General features: G+C 39.1%; 1 protein-coding gene across 2 annotated transcripts in view; it reads left to right on the top strand.

Annotated features, from left to right (window-relative positions):
- LOC139630816 (hemicentin-1-like) overlaps positions 1–20,558 on the top strand; it is a 104,052-nt gene that overhangs the window by 6,889 nt on the left and 76,605 nt on the right. The window contains exons 3-6 of one of the 2 annotated variants that reach the window (XM_071494559.1): positions 1,150–1,425; positions 15,711–15,977; positions 17,802–17,825; positions 19,297–19,335. The exons of the other annotated variant lie outside the window; for it this stretch is intronic. Of the exons in view, the coding sequence (XP_071350660.1) occupies positions 1,150–1,425; positions 15,711–15,977; positions 17,802–17,825; positions 19,297–19,335 (606 nt within the window). The remainder of the gene's footprint in view (positions 1–1,149; positions 1,426–15,710; positions 15,978–17,801; positions 17,826–19,296; positions 19,336–20,558) is intronic. 2 annotated transcript variants of the gene reach the window in all.

Consider the following 20,558-nt stretch of genomic DNA (forward strand, 5'->3'; position numbering starts at 1 on the left):
TGGAAAATATTTGATCCAAAGTTCATCTTCATGTTGCTCAAATGAATCTCAGTGGATTTTAGGGTGGAGGATGAATTGAAATGATAAAAGCTGAACAAAGGTGCAGTTTGAAATCAGAATAAATGAGAATGCTCTCCTTCCTTCTGACTGAATAAAACACACTCCAGTTAAATCTCTGATCAGCTGCTGTTGCTGCTGCAGAAGAAGAATCACAACAAACCTGATGATCAGTTTTCCATTCTGGCAGCATCAGACCCTCAGTGACCACTTTATTAGGTACACCTGTACAATCTACTGCAGTTCAGTACAACAGCTCTGCCATAAATTCCACCTTTACAAAGTCTCTAATGTTCAGTTTGTGTTGGCTTTGTCAGAAATGTGTAAATTCACTTCTGTGTTTATCACTGAGCTCATAGTTAAAGGTGGTGTTGTACTGGACCACATTATACTGAGAGGTGTTTCTGTTGTTCTGTCCTCCCTGGTTACAAACATCAGGGGGTCAGAATATTAGGAACACCTCTGAATATAACACAGTCCAGTACAACACCATCACTGACTCTGAGCTCAGTGTTAAAACATAGAACTGAATGAACACCTCTATGACTGAGTCAGAAAACTCAACATTATCAGCATCAGAGACGTCGATTTCATGACACAACAGTTGTGTTGGATTGTATTAGATTGTACAGGTGTACCTAATAAACTGAACACTGAGTGTGTCACTGACACAGCTGAGCCCTGATAACACAAGGAGTGAGCATGTTTTTAAGATCTTAGATCTAAGAACATAATACATTTATATTATTCTAGTGGAATAGAGGATATTGTTTACATCTTAACATCTTAACAACAAATTACATGTGATTTCAAAAATAAACTGATGAGATATTTCTTCACTGTATATGTGCTTCTGTCAGGATACAAGTCAGAAATGGTTTTCAGTTGTGAATAGGTTTTGATTTTTTTGGTAGAACTGTATAGAGGTGTGCAGCCAATGCTTCTATTGTGCCTTTCTGTGTCTCTGTTATGTTTCTGTTTTTTCTTAAACACACTGTACTCCACATATTACAGAAGGATGAACAAAAAGGTCCTGGTATTACAGGTCTAATCCCTTAAATGTTCTTCATAATTTATTGTTTATGTTCATAGGTGCAATTTCAAAGCCATACATCCAGACTAATAAAACAGACAACGGGGTGCTGCTGCAGTGTGAAGTTCATGGTGATTACTTCAGACCTAAAGTACAGTGGCAGGACAGAGCTGGAAACATCCTCCCTGCTAAAGAACCACTGGTCTCTGAAGGAGAAGGCAGCTACGACATTATCCTCCAAACTACTGTGACCAAGACCGACTACTATCGCTGTGTAGCCACACAGGAGGAGATCAACCATCAGATTTACGCTGAGAACTATGTGTCTGTCAATGGTGAGATTCTTCATATGTCTTTTTTACAGTCAAATTATTGTAAATGTTCATTTGTTCTTAGTTTACTGTGCGTTTAGACTGAACATAAAGTAACTTTTGATGAAGGATCTGTGAAAGTTGAAAATACTTCAGACTGAGTCAGATGAATCTACAGAGAAAAGAGGAAGAATGAGAGGATGGGGAGGGACATAACGGAAAGAACTGGAGTTTGTAGTAAATTCTCACATCACACACACACACACACACACCACACACACCAGACAGCATACACAAGAATTTAGTAAACTTCATGCACAAACCCAGTAAGAGATGTAGAAACAGCTGGTGAGGACAGACATGAAAACACCACAAGTGTGATTCAGACTGAAATCATTAGAATCAGACCTGGTACTAACATGTGTCTTCAGTGATCCGATGACAAGTGGTTAGCTCTAAGTACATCTGTTCACACCTGGCTTTAAAAAGCGTCTCCACATGTGTCTTCAGTGACTAGTTGTGACTGGATCTCAATTCCCTGTTTCATATGCAAATTAAGAGGTATTTGGTGTTGTTTTTAGCCAATCAGACACACAGGTCCATTGTCAATGCACCTCTGTGTGTGTGTGTGTGTGTGTGTGTGTGTGTGTGTGTGTGTGTGTGTGTGTGTGTGTGTGTGTGTGTGTGTGTCTGTGTGTGTGTGTGTGAGAACAAGTAAGAGAGAGAGCAGTATGGAGGGGTTGAGTGAATCAATGCTCTGCTCACAGCTCTACAGTGAAATCAGCTTTTATCCATTAGAAATAGTAAAATTTTGGGGCAGCCTGGTAGTCGAGTGGTTAGGGCGCGTACCATATGAGCGCAAGACACTCTTAGCAGGCAGTCACCGGTTTGACTCCAGACTGGTCCGACTCTTTCCTGCATGTCATTCTCCTCTCTCTACCCCCTTTCCTGGCAGTCTCCACTGATCTATAATAAAGGCACAAAAAGCCCAAAAATATTATCAAAAAGAAATAGTAAAATTTTTTCGGTTCATTATGAAACTGTGTTGGGACTAATTAAACTGTGGCAGAGGACGTCAGTAGCAGGTCCTTCAATGTTGGTGGGGCGTGTTTGCGTTCACACTGCTAAAGTCACATTCTGAGTCTGAGTGATCAGATCTCACATACATCCTCAATGCGTCCTGGGTGCGTTCACACCTGTACTTAGAGCTGTCCACTTGTGATCGGATCACTCAGGTTGGATGTTAATACCAGGTCTGAACAGGGCCTCAGTGACAATTCTGTTCCACAAGTGAAAAGAAAAACGTTTCGAGATTGAAGAATTAATGTAACACACATGTCACCAAAATACACTGAGACTCAGTGAAGTTCTTCTCAGCTGTAACTAGATGAGACAGAGAGACAGAGCTTCATTCACACTGATGAGTGATCACAGTTTTACAGCAGCAGAGTCACAAGAATCACATCACAAACCACAGACTCAAAAAAGTGTGGAGAAGATTTACTTATTCAATATTATTTATTCTTTAATTAGAAACTGAGCTGAAACTAAAAACTGTAACTTAACTCTAAATAGTGACTGTTAATGACTCCTTGAATTCACATAAAGACTTTAAAAGTGCAACATTTACTGGAACATGTTGAGTTAACAGCCGCTAAATGTTATTTTCACCCACTGAGCTGCAGTGAGGGTCCTATATGACCAACATGTTGGTAGAAATGTAGCTTCCTAACACTTGGTTCATCACCTGCTGTGAAAGTGGAAAAGAAAACAAGAGTGAAAGTGTTTGTACATCTGGCCACTGATCATCCTCCTCTGTCTGAACCTGAAACTAGGAGTTAACAGATGTTCACCACTTGACTCAGTCACTAACATCTGGCTGTGGTTTGTGTTGAATGTGACTCTACTAAAGCAGGTGGACTGATTGAACCAATCACAGGAGCTGTATGATGTTCTATAAAACTGTTGAATGTGCAGAACTCTAAAACTTTGTGCAACCACCAACTTCTTGATCAGTTTGTTGTGCTAAAAATTGATCTTAATATTCTGTATGTGCACAATATGAACATACATCTAAATATATATGTCAAAGAAAATGATGCGAGGTTCATATTTAATGTGACTTAGTTCTCATTCAGGTTGTAGCTACAGGTTTTAAACAACAATATGAATATATCCTCTTTGGAGCAGACAATGTTGAGCAAGAATTGCTTACAGCCACAGTTTATTCACAATTGCATCAGGGTGTACATACGTATGTTGCAGCACATTTTTATATTCCTTTAGTGCAATGGAAAATATTGTGTACATTTCACATAATTTCATTTCAAAGTCATTCTTCTATCAAAACTTTTGTTAAAAAAAATCATCCCTCCAGCGCTGTCTGGGAATAATGTCTTTACTTGTTATACCTCCGCGCCGGCGATAGCCAGGGCACAAACATTCACTTGGACTCAAGGATGAACTGATTAGATTTTGGTGGTCAAAGGTCAAAGGTCAAGGTCATGGTGACCGAAAATTCCTCAAGGGAATCTTTCAAACTTGGCACAAATGTCTACTTGGACTCAACAACAAAATAATTAGACTTTGGTCCTCAAATGTCCAAGGTCAAAGGTCACTGTGACCTCACAAAACACTTTTTAGCCATTGCTCAAAGTTTCACAAAGCAATTATGACAAAATTTCACACAAATGGTTTATATTTTATATGAGTCTGGATAATCGTGGATGTAATTTGAAACTAGTCTGTGTCACGTAGGCATACAACTGTGAGGCCGCAATTCTAGTTGTCATAGATTTTAGCAAAATGTACATCTTCACAATTACATACTGACTATAACACTATATTTTTGTTCTGTATTTCAGAGAAAAAGATCGCAGACACATCCAGCACAGAGGTCACTAAATCGGTTATTATTGGAGTTTTGGGTGTATTTGTGGTCATGCTTGTAGGAGCACTCTGCATATGTCATATGAGAAGTAAGTTTAAAGAGGGATTTTAATAAACATGTCTGTATTGTTTAATACAAAACCCACTGTGATTCATTTACCTGTGAGGCCTCTGTTTTGTTTTGGTTTTTTTTTGCTCTAACTGATAAAAATTAAAAATAATTCAGAGCCTTACTACTGCCCTACTGACCGTAGTAGGGCTCTGGTTATGACTCATTTCCATCCATGAGTTTATCATAGTATTGGTGCTTGTATTTTAGAACCGAGAACCTGAGTTTTAAACCAGTGCATTCTTTTGAGAGACTGCTTAGCTTTTTTTGCTTTTGGTTTCATTTTTGTTGAGGAGAGAGGATAATGACAGGATGACAGGCCTTTCAATTTGGCCTCCATGTATTTTGATGTAAAATATCAGCTCTATGGTAAAGCTTATTTACAGTAATATTTATGTCTGTTTAATGTCATCAGGTTTGTGATTAATATATTTCCAAATAGTATATTTTATTATCCTATTATTCTTTATTTTTGGTTGTTTGATAATGTCCAACCACTGAGGACACATCATTAGCTTTATCTGTTTTATTAGATACTACTCAGTTAGTTCAGTTTTTACTGCTGTAATTTAGTTGTTTCTCCTGCTAAAATAGGTGAAGCTTGAATGTTTCTTTTGTGACTTAATGGAGATGAATTAATGAACCAAAGTGCTTCATTTGGTGTACAGTGGATGTCCACTATATCTTTATTATCAGTCTCCAATAGTCAGTTATGGTGGGTTGATAGATAAAATCCATTACTGGTGATCAACAATAACAGTAGAATAATAAAACCTTTTGAACAGAGTTTGTGGCCCTGATGATAAATACTTGATCACCTTTTGACACCACTCTGACCCTTGGTCCAACAAAGTCAAACTGTATCTCAGGATTTATAATCATACTCTGATTATTTATGGGATCAGAACCTCGGGAATGTAACCAAGGCAGAGGCCGTGAAATGTCTTAAAGTTTATCAATATAATCTTCCAATTGATTATTAATGGTAGTGTTAAGCATCACTTGTCCAACCACATTCAAAGAAGCAAAGAAATAATAAACACAAAACATAATTTATGTGGCCTAATTATGATGAAGAAAGTTGAGATTTTCTTTGATGTAATTTTTTTTCTTTCCTGCAGACAGAAGAAACCATTAAGAAACATCCACCACATCAACAGGAGGGTTTCCAGCTCAACGTGTGCCTTTAGGTTGGCTACTGAAGTGTGTTTGCAGTCCAGTACCTTTCTTTTTGTGTGGACCAGTTTAAATTTGGAAATTAGGGGTATTGGCTTTTTGCAGGGTCCAAAGAATAGTTTTTTCATGATAGATAGCTTTAGCTCCAGCATTTTTTCAAGTGTGTAATCACTATAATCCTCCCTCCTGTCCATACTGGCTGCGAAGAGGATCCTTCTGAATGTGTTTTCAAAGGAAATGGTTGAGGACAAAATCCACAGTCCTCCGTCTGTGCAACAACACAGTCAAAGTTTAATCTGAGGTTAATGAGTTGCATCATCAGTCTGAGTCACTGTCTTTGTGTTACTGTCCCTCCTCTGCAGCTCAGAGAGGAATTTTGGAATAAAAAATGTATCTTTGGAAAATTCCCACTTGATTTGATTAACTCTGGACTCTGGGTTTTGTTCCCCATCACTGACACTGATACTGTGTCAGGGTGGGATCTCTTCAGGTTGGTCGTCTGGACTGAAGGAACAATTACAGAGATCAATAACTCTTTAAATGTACATGTGACTGTTGTACTAAGATTTGACAATATGTGAGCCTGTCTTTTAAACATACTTCCAGCATCCACCCTTTATTCATACTTAAGTAACCTTGCAAAGATATTGTTCGAATAATTAATGAGAAAAAAACACTGTCAGTTACCAATAGACTTGCATAAAATTTCAGTCTTTATAAATATAATACTCACATGCCACACGAACACAGAGTTAATCATTCCTCCTACTGGCAACTATATATAGAAATGTACAGGACATAAACCCATCGTGTTTGTTCAGCAGTCTGGGTTCCCTATAATGAGCAGGTTTCTCTGTCCTGACAGTGGTCTCAGGTTTATTTTTGGTGTTTTGTCTCAGAGTTTGTGACTGTCAGGATGAATCCTTCTGCTGAGGCTCAGCAGCAAAACACAGAGGGAATATCAAACTAAAAAGGCTCTTACTTTGAAAGTCATCCAATCTGTCAGTACTGAAGACAGGAGTGATTACAGTGACCTATCAGTCTTTCAATTTACATGTAGCATGTGAGTAAGATGCACTTGAAAAAAGACATAATGTCATTTTGAATTTCTCAGAGCTGTCCAGCTGTAATTGTGATAGGCCGGTGTGTTACACGGCTTGTTCAGGTTGTTTTATTCCATTTACTAGTTTGTTTGATGCTGACTGCGCAGCTCAATAGATATTGCTGTAAATATGCTAAAGGCTAAAAGGCTGTTTTTCATCTGCAGTCCTCAGACAGATGTTATATAGTCACTCTAAAATAATACATCCACAATTATACAGCACTTCAATCTTAAAACTTTCATAAACAAACATATGAGAAAACATTTTTAATTGATAAAGAAATGTACTACAACAAAACAAGTGAAAACAGCTCGTAATGGCAGTTGGATGGACGACACATTAAGAATGAGATTGGAGTGACAGACACATGCAGTTACAGTACAGCTGTTATATAGAGACAGACTGGAGTTAACGAGGTGGTGGCAGCAGAGTCTGTGTCTTTTAATGTAGACTGAACTGATTATTATTATGTAGAGCATCTCTGGTCATTGATTTGTTGAGGACTTTTACAACCTTTTTGCATAATTTTTAGTGTTTTGTTGTATTATCCAGCACTGCTATTTCACAATGTGTTATTTTTATTATGACATTTTGTAGCTAAAATGGAACCTGGTGTGACTTATTTTTATTTTGAAATCTGTTGTTTATGTTATTTGGGACGATCATGTTACTTCTTATTTCTTATGGTGCTGAGCCAGAGACAATGAGTTTATGTTAATGTTGTTTAGGGCTGCAACTAACAATCATTTTAATTATTGATTAATCTGCTGATTATTTTCTCCAGTAATCAATTACCCATTTTAGTCTATAAAACTATAGTCCGAGGTGACGTCATAATGTTTTGTTTTGTCCAAGTAAAAATCCAAAGAGAATCAATTTAATATGAGACAAAGAAAAGCAGCAAATTATCACATTTGAGGAGATGAAACATCAAAGATTTGATGTTTTTACTTCAAACTGACTAAAATGATTGAATTGATTATCAAAATACTTTTCTGTTGATAGACTGATTGATTAATTGACCAATAGCTGCAGCTCTAATAACTGATGATGCAGTTGCAGGGAGTCATGTAATTTCCTGCAGAGCTTTGATCATTTCTAATGAATAAAACAGTAAAAACATCAAACTGTGTGTTGTGACTGTTTTGGTTGTTTGTTGTTTATCAGTTGAAACAGTTTAGAAACAGGTAGAAAACAAGCTGAGAGGTAGAGGGGTATGACATGCAGCACAGGTCCTCCCCTGGAGTTAAACCGTGTGTGTTGCAGTTCTGTGATCTTCACCTTCACCATCAGTCCATCACAGTTCATGAGTCATAGTTCATGTGTGTGGAGGAGACGCTTTTATTGTGAAGGACGTGTGCCGGAAGTGTTGCTGCAGCTTGCGGAAGCCGACAGAGCGAAAGTGTGTGTGATGAGCCAATCAGGGTGCGAGGAGCGGCTGGATGACGTCATCGCTGCACCTGTCGCGTCACTGTTTAGCTCCGTCTGAAAGTCACGATCAGAAACACTGTGACGTAATATTTCATCCATACATCAGTTTTACCACTTCTCCTTTTAAGGGTCACAGGGGGCGGAGTTAATCTCAGCTGACACTCAGTGAGAGTTCATCTTGTTTTCCAGTTCGTCCGTTTCACTGTTTAAAGAGTAATGTGCTTCAGATATAAGTAAGTTCCTCCAGGTCAGGAAGTGTTGGGCTTTAGTTCACTGCTACATAACACCTGTCTGTGGTCACAAGCACAACAGACCCCACCTGACCACACCTCGCTGTGCTCATGGGTATTGTAGTCTACTTTTTAACCAGCAGAGCTCAGTGCAGCTACACGGTTCTTAATACAAGCTCTACTGTGGAGTTTCACTTTAAATATGAACAATCTGAAAGAAAACCCTCCCTACTGGTTCTATTCTGTCTGACCTCACTTTATCATGTGACTGTTTGTAGCTGCAGAGACTGAAGTTCCCCACAGACATGAACTGTTTCATCTGATCTCAGCCTGAAGAAGATCATCGGAGGCTGCTGCTTCCTGCACAACATCTGTGTGGCAGCAGATGATAATCAGGAGGAAGAGGAGGAAGAGGAGGAGGAGGAGGAGGAGGAGGAGGAAGAGGAGGAGGAAGAGGAGGAGGAGGAGGAGGAGGAGGCAGGAATATAAAATATCTCAACTGTAGGGTCAAAGATATTGTTCCTTTCTTTTGTATATTGTGATCTTTTTCAGCCAGTATGGATCTCTTCTGGTTTTATAAAGTTTGAATAAAATTGTATAATATTATAAATAACGAATATATTGCACTTTGTTAACTTTTTGAAAATGTACATAATAAACATTAATCAAACTAATTCAGAGTGATTTGTGTGATAGTTTTGATTTAGTGTTTGGACCCAAAATCAAACACAGACAGAGGTGAGCAGGTTTCAGTATGTTTATTTGATTTGTTTGGTTGACTTATATTTGACTCATATGAAGCACTTTGTTTCTTGTATTGAAAAGTGCTACACAAATAAAGTATTATCATTATTATTATGATTATTAATAATAATTTTATTATGTTCATTAATATCATCATTATTAATAATAATGATAATAATAATAGTTTAATGTAAACGATGGGGGATGGGGAAGATGGCAGCTGTTGTGGGCTGGAGGCTGACAGAGGGGGGTTGCAGGGAAAGGTGGAGTCCAGCTGCTGGAGGGTTTGCAGGTGAGATGGTGTGGAAGGTAAAGACACCTGGACACTGAGCAGGAGAGAAGTTACAAGAGGAAAAGTGGCCGAGAGGGTAAATACCACATGTACCACGACCTGGCGACGAGTGGAGAAAGAACTCAGGTGCTTGTGCTGAAAATGTCTTTCAACATTATATTTTTTGTTGTTTGCTATTTTCCCGCCACGTATCAAGCACACAGTTAAACCAGCATCGTTGGCAGTGAAAACAAGAATCTGTCCACACGGGATTAAACTCTAATTTCCCTGAGACTTTTAGTTTTTGGATTTGTCCTCGGTTCTTATCGAGGGCGTGAAGGCGCCGGACCATAGACGTAGTAGTGTGACGTATATTTTAGTTGACAAAATATTAAAACCTTTTTTTTTTTTTTTTTTAAACAGTGTCACAATATCACTTCGAACACATCGAAGATAAATGTGCAACAAAATAAACAGATAAATTAACAAAAATAAAATAAAATAAAAAAACGTTATTTATTTCCATGTTAGTTTTTGTCAAAGCTACAGGGAGCCATTGCTGAGGGGACAATAACCTGGTTTGAAGTTTCAATTTGACTCATGTTTATTTTATTTATTGAGAACTGCTGCTGTCTGGCTGTGGTCTCTACCACAGGTGGGACTGCACCTCCTGCAGTGGCAGTCAGGTTCGCTGCAACATCCAGGGGTGGAGGAATGGAGCGCTGCCTCTGGAGTGCAGCATCCATCACGTTATATCACTGCCGTCACACTGCCTCTCAGCTGTAGTTTACACATTCAAATAAGGTTCCAGTGTCAGAAATGTGGTTTAGTATTTTTGTTACTGCGTCTGAGTTGTTGTCTCTTTCAGGGTTCAAGTCTGAGCTGGAAAACTGAAGACGAGTTTCTTTACAGGGAATCATGTTGAGAGCAGAGACACAAGTGGATCACTTCATGTTTGTCCTTTAGGTTATTCCACTTCTTTCTGGAAGAAATACCAGGCCAGACGTGTCCACGAAGACTCTGGGCAAAATAAAAGTGATAAAGGTAATCCTCATGCAGCACTTATGAATGTCAGTTACACATTTTAATACAGCGCAGATGAATAATCTTGTGTTTGGCAGTGTGGAAATCTTTTACACTCATAGATTATTTTTGGGGGAGAGAGATGCAACAAAGATCAGCAGCTGGATTTGAACAGGGTAAGTTGTGGTTCTTGTTCAGTGTCTTAACCCATGAGAAACTGGGCAGCTTCAGCTTTTAAATATCCACACTGTCAGATAAAACATTCATTTCTTTTCCTCAGGCTTTTTTCCCCTGACACAATTACAGATCAAATATGAATGTGAAGGTGAAGTGCTGCTCAGCAGGAATTGTGGTCGGAAGTTGAGAAACCGAAAGTGTTGAGTCTCGAGACACTGAAGTTTAATGTTGATCGACAGCGATGGAGCTTCTTCCTCTCCTGTGTCTCTGCGTCCTGACTCGGGCTGGAACAACGTTTGCTGATCAACACGGTGAGAAACTAAAGCCTGATCATCGACCTGAACTCTACTGTGTTCGACTGTACATTTATTCTGGAGTCTGGAAATAAAACTACGTCATTCATCAGAGGCGCGTAGATAACGGAAACATGCGCACCCGTCACTTCAGCGTCTCAAAAGTATGACATCATATGAATCCTGATAATTAGCGCAGATCAATAACCTCCACACTGAAGTGTTTTAATCCCAGCAGCTTCTGATCGATTATCGTGGGACTGTGGGAACTGTCTCTGATCAGATATTAGGGAGCGGAACCCAATAAGCATTTTCCCACAGAGCGCGACAGTAAAAGAGGCCTGTAACACTGTGCACGGCCACATATCAGTCTCTCTCCTCTACATGTTTAATCCACGAGGTTTTAATCTGTGTAAAAGTTTTTCAAAGCCCAGAAAAGTTTGTTTTTTTTTTCTCTGAGTGACGTCACCACTGTGTACGTGCTCTATCCGCGGTCCCGCTGTGTCTCGGGAACGAGCATGGTTGCTAGGTTACTGCAGCGTCGTCAGGAGAACAAGTTAGTGAAAAGTGAATAAACAACAAAGGCGAGTTTTCTTCTACACAAACCAAGGTTCAGTGATTTTGTGATTTTTTCGTCGCATTTATTCGTCACTTCTTGCACTTTTTTCAGGAATGTAATTGTTTTTAATCGATATATTCGCCGCATAACTGGATTCACTGAGACGCCGCCATGATTGTTCTTCCTCCGTCAGTTTCTTCAGGTGTTTTAATTTCAGTCCCTGAGCTTCTGTGATAGTTTGTGTGATGTGTGAGCAGCAGAGTCTCCTCCTGACTGCAGGTCACCACCTGTCATCAACAACCACCGCCTCAGTATTTATAGATGAGGGACCTTCACTGTGTCAGCGGGTTAAACTAGAACTGAGTCCGGCCTGGACGCAGCGTCCTCCGGGTCAGCAGCGGGGGCCTGAGCCGCTGCAGCCCGCGGCCCCTCTCTGTCCCTGAGGGAGGAACCGGCCTCATCACCGCCTCTACCTCCCTCAGTGTGAGCTCAGTGTACAGTAAATGTTCAGAGGCATTCTTCATTTAAATTAAATCTTTATAAGAAATCATTTTGATATATTTTTCATTTTCAAATCAAATATCTGTGAAACAGTGAAACATAGAAAGAGCAGTGACGGGACATGAAGCTTCACTACAGCTCTGCAGTTTTTTTAAAGAAGACATGTCGTATAAATCTGCTGCTCAGTGACAGAAAGTAAACGTAATAACTTTATCTGATGAGTTGTAGTTTTCTGTCACATGCAGCATCAATATCTTAAAATTGCCAAAAAGACAATTTCAACGTAATATTTCTGCCTGGTTATGATTTTTTAAAATGTTGATCCAATGTGACTTTAGGCTCTGAAGCTTCAGCCTGAATGTTGTTGCTGTATAATCCGTGTTTAAGGCCCCGGGCCGGTCCTGGATTAAACATCTGTTAAACATCAGTCCGCCAGCAGAGCTCTCGTGAACGCGCAGCAACAGATCGAGAACGTTTTTGCTCGTTCTCATCGCCCAAAGGCATGATGGGAGAGACACTACTGCGCAGTCTCTATGGGCCGCATAACTCGGAAGTAACCCGGAAGCCAGAAACTTTTTCGGCGTATGCGCCAGGCGGCAACTTGTATTGAACTGAATGGCGCCATTTTTAGATCCGTCATCCAGTTCTTATAACACATCCATGTTCCTCCCATAGCAGACCTACCTGCAGGGTTACAGGGGGTTGGGGGTCTGATTCACTGATTAAGGAGTGGACCCCCTCAAAAGAGGTAAAACAACAGCTCGTAGGGGGTCGAAACATTTATATATCCTCCTCACCTGTAACTGTATAAATGATAATATATCATTTCCGTATTCAAACCTTGAAGAGTCTTGTAATAAGATTTCAGACACCCCTAAAATGGACCGTACCATTTCTAAATCTTAACGTTAGCTGAACTAAAAAAAATTTCAGCATTTCAACATTTGATATGTTGTGTTTGTTCTATTTTCAGTTAAATATGAGTTTATGTGATTTGCATATCACAACATTCTGTTTTCATTTCATTGTGGCGTGTTTGGAGATGATTGTAAGAGAGAGAGAGAGAGAGAGAACTAGATGTATATTTATTAGCAAATGTGAGATGTGTGTGACTTTGGAGTGTGTTCTGAAACTTGAGAGTGAGAACAACAAGATGTGTGTGTGTGAAGATGATGTACACTGATTAGATCGGTGGTAAAACAAGGAGGGCGTCTGCCTGATAATTATGATGCTGTAGCACAGCAGGTCGATTCCCATCGCGGGGTTTAATTTATGTGTTTGTTAATGTTTGTCCAGCAAGTTTAGTTTCGTTGTCTGTCGACTGAGATTGACACAGATTTGCATTTTACATTATTAGTGATTATTAGTTTTATTTCAGCGAGGTCTTTCTATCACATGCCTGCTGTGGTGAAAATGACAAATCTGAGGCCGACAACATTTGGATCACAGGAAGTGGAATATTTAAACAACTAGCTGAGCTGAGCTGGAGGTTCATTGTTTTCATGGTGTCCGTCAGTCCCGTTCTCGTTCACGTGATATCTCAGTAAGGTCTTGAAGGAGTTTCTTCAAATTTGGCACCAACATTCACCTGGACTCAAAGATGAACCAATTAGATTTTGGTGGCTAAAGGTCAAAGGTCACAGTGACCTTGCAGAACACAGTTGTAGCCTTGTGAACATGATATCTCAACAACTCTTCTCGTGAGTGGGAGTCAAGGATGAGCTGATAAGATTTTGGAGATCAAAGGTCAAAGGTCAGTGTGACTGCACAGCAACACTTTTTAGCCATAACTCAAAACTTCACACAGCAATTAGGACAAAATTTCATACAAATAGTTCATATTTTATATGATTCTGGATAAACAAGGATGAAACTAGTCTGAGGCATAATTCTTGTAATTTATTGTATTTTTGGGATGAAAGTAACCACAAAGAAGCAGCAGACGAGGACTAACTGAGGTTAAACAACATGAGAGAAGGACGTTAGTGTGAGTACCATGTGTGTGAAGAAGGTTAAATACTGCAGGTGTTTGTTGAGTCACTGAGCTGCTGATCTCTCACACACACACACACACACACACACAGAGGAACATTCAACATTATAAGTTCACACTTTTTGTCAGTTTGCAGATGAAGAGTTGTTGTTTCCTGATTTGACCCGTTCAGTTCCTTCATGCTGTTTGACAAGAAAAGAATTCAAGACTTTGAGGTTCAAGAAGTTGTTTGCAGGCCTCTACATGTGGTTGGATTTATTTATTTATTTATTTTAGAAAGCACAGAACTATAATTAAAACCACCATCTATGAAATTACCATAATTATGGCTGTTTTCAATGATGAAACACTGATACACTGACAAAGACACATTTATTTAATGTATTTTAACACTGGACTGTTTGGTCAGTAACAGCTCTGATTATGTCGGACAGTCTCGTCTCATACACATCAGGCTGCAACATCTTCTCAGCTTCATATTTACTTCTGAGCCGTTTGTTGTAACTTAGTGTGGAATGAAGATGTTGTGGCTCTCAAGCCTTCAGCAGCCACACAGGTGGAGCCTGTTTATTCAAGATTAATACGATAAGATTCAATAGTTAAACAAATAAAGGGACACAAAAGATTTTTACTTTATTAAAAATACTATTAAGTCTCATACCTGCACAATTTGTACTTCAAAAATGTTCTTTCTAGCACCTTCAGGATTTGTTCACACAAACTAACATGTTTTCTTTTGCCTTTTAGGTCCCTTAAAAGACAGAAGCGGGGAAAATATCCCAGGTGAGTCCTGATTCTGATGACGTCACTGTTTACTTTTCCACTTCTTCCATTGAAACTAACTATACACTCCACTTTACGGGTGGAGACATTTAACCTGTTCACCATCTTGGTCAGTACAGATTTTACTTTTCTACTAAGATTATTACATTTCGTTATTAGGATTTTATACTTATTGTGCTAAGTTATGGATCATAAACAGATGCATTATGGGAGTGGACGGGGCAGATCATCATCACAGACACATGAAGAAGAAGCTTTGGAAATGTAGATTCACCTCTTGTCTCGTTCCAGCTTGATTTGGTTTGTGGAAAATATTTGATCCAAAGTTCATCTTCATGTTGCTCAAATGAATCTCTGCTGAAGCTTTGGAAATGTAGTAATGTTGTACTGGACCACATTATACTGAGAGGTGTTTCTATTGTTCTGTCCTCCCTGGTTACAAACATCAGGGGGTCAGAATATTAGGAACACCTCTGAATATAACAGTACAACACCATCACTGACTCTGAGCTCAGTGTTAAAACAGAGAACTGAATGAACACCTCTATGACTGAGTCAGAAAACTCAACATTATCAGCATCAGAGACGTCGACTTCATGACACAACAGTTGTGTTGGATTGTATTAGATTGTACAGGTGTACCTAATAAACTGAACACTGAGTGTGTCACTGACACAGTTGAGCTCTGATAACACAAGGGGAGCAAATACTATTGACCCATGTTTCATATTTTATTTTAACAAATTTTTTTATATGATTATAGTGTAATAGAAAATAGTGTTTATATCCCAGATGACATTTAACATGTTTCAAAATAATCATTGTATTGTATATATGTATCTATGTCATGATATTTTCAGTTCTGGGCTGTTGTCAGATGTTTGAAATATGATTCCCTGTCAAACAAGGCTGGGATGAGTTATTGAGGCTTAAACTGTACAAGTAGAGACACAGTGAACATCTCAATATTATATTTATAATGCTGTTATCGTCCTTAATAAATCTATTGTTTATACTGTGTTCACAGGTGCATTTCAGAAGCCGTATGTCACAATACTTAAACAAACAAAGGACTGGGCTCTGCTGCAGTGTGAGGTTCATGCTGAATCCGTCAAACCTATAGTACAGTGGAAGGACGGAGCTGGAAACATCCTCCCTGCTAAAGAACCACAGGTCTCTAAAACAGGAGACAGTTACGACATTATCCTCCAAACTAATGTGACCAAGACCGACCACTATCGCTGTGTAGCCACACAGGCAGAGATTCCCTCTCAGATCCACGTATATATCAGTGGTGAGCTTCTTCTTGATATTGTTTTAAACTTTGAATAATTCTTATTCTTCATGTTTTATTAGTTTTCAAAAAAGTTTCTGTGTGTTTACACTGAACTCAGAGTAAATTTGGATGAAGAATCTGTTTGAGTTGAAAATGTTTCAGACGGAGTCAGATTTGTTCTGAGGTTTCACTTCATGAAGAGGAAGAATGAGAGGATGAGGAGGGAAATAACAGAAAGAGCTGGAGTTGTAGTAAACTCTCACATCAGTCTGACAGTCACACACACACAAGAATTAGTGAACTTCACACACAAACCCAGGAACAGATGTGTAAACAGCTGTTGTGACCTGATCCTGACGTGAAAACGACACGAGGCCGATTCAGACTGAAATCATTAGAATCAGAGACGATTCTGTTCCACAAGTGAGAAGGAAAAAGGTTTTGAGATTGAAGAATTAATGTAACACAAGTGTAACACGTCACCAAAATACACTGAGACTCAGAGAAGTTCTTCTCAGCTGTAACTAGAGGAGACAGAGACAGAGCTTCATTAACACTGATGAGTGATCACAGTTTTACAGCAGCAGAGTCACAGGAATCACATCACAAACAACATAAAGACTCAAAGGTCCAGAGAAGATTTGAGTCCTTCTTCAATTAGAAACTGAGCTGAAACTAAAAACTATAAAGACGTTGATAGTGCAGCGTTTACTGAGACATGTTGAGTTAACAGCTGCTAAATGTTCTTTTCTGCTGCAGTGTTGACAACTTAGAACTTAGAAACTTCTTTTAAACTGGGAATAAACCTGGTTGATGTCTGGACCATGTATGGATCCTGACTGGAGGCTCAGGTCTACACCTCTTGTTACAGACAGTCTACTGAGCCGCTCTGGTTCAGGGAGGAGGAGGAGAGCTTCAATACACTGAGCCTTGCCTCCATTACAGCAAATAAACTACTTTCATTACATGTCTCATGATTACTAAAGGAGGCAGAGGAAGAACTAAACAACAGACACACTGAGCAGAGAGAGCAGAAGAGAGGGAGGGAGAGAGAGAAGTCGTCGCTAACTGCTAAAGAAGCTAACAGATCTGAATAACATGTAAACAACAACAGAAACACCAGAGACTGGAAATGAGAATATACCCTGACTGCAGCACAGCAGTAAAAGCCCTGTAAAGAAATAAAGGGTTTCTGCCCAGTGAAACACTAAAGGGCTTTTAATTTGAAACAGTTACAGGAAGTGTTTAGTTTTTATTAAAATGTAATGCAGTAACTTTAACATGACAGATTGGAGCAACTGGAAATGAGGCTTTGTACTAAAATACAGCTGTGACCAATTCTACATATCAAACAGAGGGAGTTAGAAATAAAGAGCTGCCTCTAATAAAAGTCTGTTTCGTTCTGGAGTTGAGGTAAATAAAGACTAAACTGTTGTGGATCCAGACAGAGGCTGAGCTCTGTGACAGAGACACAATAAGAAAGATCTTCTGTCTCTTCTAACTTTCTCTCTGAGCCGTCATTTTACAGTAAATACAGCTCAAGTCTCAGCACAGTCTTTGTCTTTAATTTGACCTCGTCCCCACAGCGCTGTTATCAGTATTTGAACAATCATCATGTCTCTGGTCTCGTTCCCTTCAGACGACACATTGTATGAACTAGTGTCTTTCAAACATACTTTGTCCTTCACCCATCGGAAAGCAACACAAACCAGTCGTGTTGGCAGCTTAAACTAAGACGTTTGTGAAATCAGTGTTAGACAGATGTGTAATAAATTACTGTTTTTGTTACCTCTGCTAAGTTGATATCACACAAACTAACAAATGTTTTCTTTTGCTTTTTAGGTGTCAGCGAGAAAAAAATCCCAGGTGAGTCCTGATTCTGATGACGTCACTGTTTGCTTCTCCACTTCTTCCATCGAAAGAAATCATACATCATTTAAAGGGTGGAGACACTGAACCTGTTCATCACCTAGATCTGTGCAGATTTTACTGTTCTAGGTGGTTTATTACATTTCCTTGTTAGGATTTTATCCTTATTGTGCTAAGTTATGGATCATAAACAGATGCATTCTGGGAGTGGACGGGGCAGATCATCATAACAGACACATGAAGAAGAAGCTTTGGAAATGTAGATTCACCTCTTGTCTCGTTCCAGCTTGATTTGGTTCGTGGAAAATATTTGATCCAAAGTTCATCTTCATGTTGCTCAAATGAATCTCTGCTGAAACTCTGCTAGAGGATAAAGAGAAGAAGGTGTTCAACTGAAGTGTTTTAATCCCAGCAGCTTCTGATCCATTACAGTCGTGGGACTGAACTGAACTGTCTCCTGATCAGATATTAGGAAGCGGATGTTCAGGGCGTCGACTCCTTCCTGCACAGAAATTAACCGTTAATTCAGTGAAATTGTCATAAATTTGCAAATGTACTTAAACAGATGGCAATAGAATTGAATTGAATTGAATTGAATTGAATTGAATTGAATTGAATTGAATTGAATTGAATTGAATTGAATTGGGAACGATGCTGCTGTTCCAATAAGGAACAACTATTTTCCTGTTTGAGCTGGTGTCTAAACGCACCTTAGCACAAACATCCCCCATCTTTTCTGGCAACGCCTCAATAACCATCAGAGACACGAAGCTGACATCTTTCAAATCAAAAATTCCTCATTAAGCTTCTTGTTGATGAGTGTTTTCATAAAACTCCTGATTATTCTCTGATGAGACTGGTTTAAGAGTCCCAGATGGACTTTCATCAAATAGTCAGAATACACATCTGTCCCCACAGCGCTGCAGTCACATCTGGACTGATTCCCTCTGAATCAAACATGTTTGATGTTTGTGACACGTTGCAGATTGTGTCCTTCTGCACAATCTGAGTGTGGACACTCACTCACTCTGACTCTATGACTGTGATGGCTTCAATATGCTAAACATCTTAATCCCCCTCCCTCTACACATTTCTAAAGTTAGAACTGGGGGAGTCTGTGTCCGGCAAATTCAGTAACTTCCCAAAACCAACAATCCATTAATCTCACTCACTTCACCTAGTGACTGGTGAAAGACAGGAAACTAGACAGAGTTTGAACTTCGGTCTCAAACCTCCTGAGTGCAACACACTGAAAGCAAAAAGAGATGTGATGAAAGTCTGTGTCATTATCACCATCTGAACATGTTGTATGAACTAGTTTATTTCAAACATGTCTGTGAATGTGCATCTTAAACTAAGACATTTGTGAAATTTGTTTTAGATAGATTTGTAATAAATTACTTTTTGTGTTACCTTCCTGCTAAGTTGATGATATCACACAAACTAACTAACTTCTTTTCCTTTTTAGATGGTCCCTTAAAAGACAGAAGCAAGGAAAATATCCCAGGTGAGTCCTGATTCTGATGACGTCACTGTTTACTTCTCCACTTCTTCCATTAAAACTAATTATAAATCACTTTACAGGTGGAGACATTGAACCTGTTCACCACCTTGATCTGTGCAGATTTTACTGTTCTAGGTGGTTTATTACATTTCGTTGTTAGGATTTTATACTTATTGTGCTAAGTTATGGATCATAAACAGATGCATTCTGGGAGTGGACGGGGCAGATCATCATCACAGACAGACACATGAAGAAGAAGCTTTGGAAATGTAGATTCACCTCTTGTCTCGTTGCAGCTTGATTTGGTTTGTGGAAAATATTTGATCCAAAGTTCATCTTCATGTTGCTCAAATGAATCTCAGAGGATTTTAGGGTGGAGGATGAATTGAAACGATAAAAGCTGAACAAAGGTGCAGTTTGAAATCAGAATAAATGAGAATGCTCTCCTTCCTTCTGACTGAATAAAACACACTCCAGTTAAATCTCTGATCAGCTGCTGTTGCTGCTACAGAAGAAGAATCACAACAAACCTGATGATCAGTTTTCCATTCTGGCAGCATCAGACCCTCAGTGACCACTTTATTAGGTACACCTGTATAATCTACTGCAACTCAGTACAACAGCTCTGCCATAAATTCCACCTTTACAAAGTCTCTAATGTTCAGTTTGTGTTGACTTTGTCAGAAATGTGTAAATTCACTTCTGTGTTTATCACTGAGCTCATAGTTAAAGGTGGTGTTGTACTGGACCACATTATACTGAGAGGTGTTTCTATTGTTCTGTCCTCCCTGGTTACAAACATCAGGGGGTCAGAATATTAGGAACACCTCTGAATATAACACAGTCCAGTACAAAACCATCACTGACTCTGAGCTCAGTGTTAAAACATAGAACTGAATGAACACCTCTATGACTGAGTCAGAAAACTCAACATTATCAGCATCAGAGACGTCGACTTCATGACACAACAGTTGTGTTGGATTGTATTAGATTGTACAGGTGTACCTAATAAACTGAACACTGAGTGAGAACATATTTTTCAAATTAATTCAATGTTTCAGAAATAGTGTTTAAATCTCTAACAACAAATATCACATGATTTCATTATAAGATCTATTTTTGTCAAACAGGAAGTGATCAGAAACTGAGGCTCATACTGTGATTTTTCCATTTCTCTCTTTATCTTTGTGTTCCCTCTTAAACACACTTTACTCCACATATACAAG

The sequence above is a fragment of the Trachinotus anak genome, unplaced genomic scaffold (genome assembly GCF_046630095.1).
Source record: "Trachinotus anak isolate AG129_WGS33_773 ecotype Australia unplaced genomic scaffold, CSIRO_AGI_Tana_v1 ptg000013l, whole genome shotgun sequence".
Classification (NCBI taxonomy): Eukaryota; Metazoa; Chordata; class Actinopteri; order Carangiformes; family Carangidae; genus Trachinotus; species Trachinotus anak.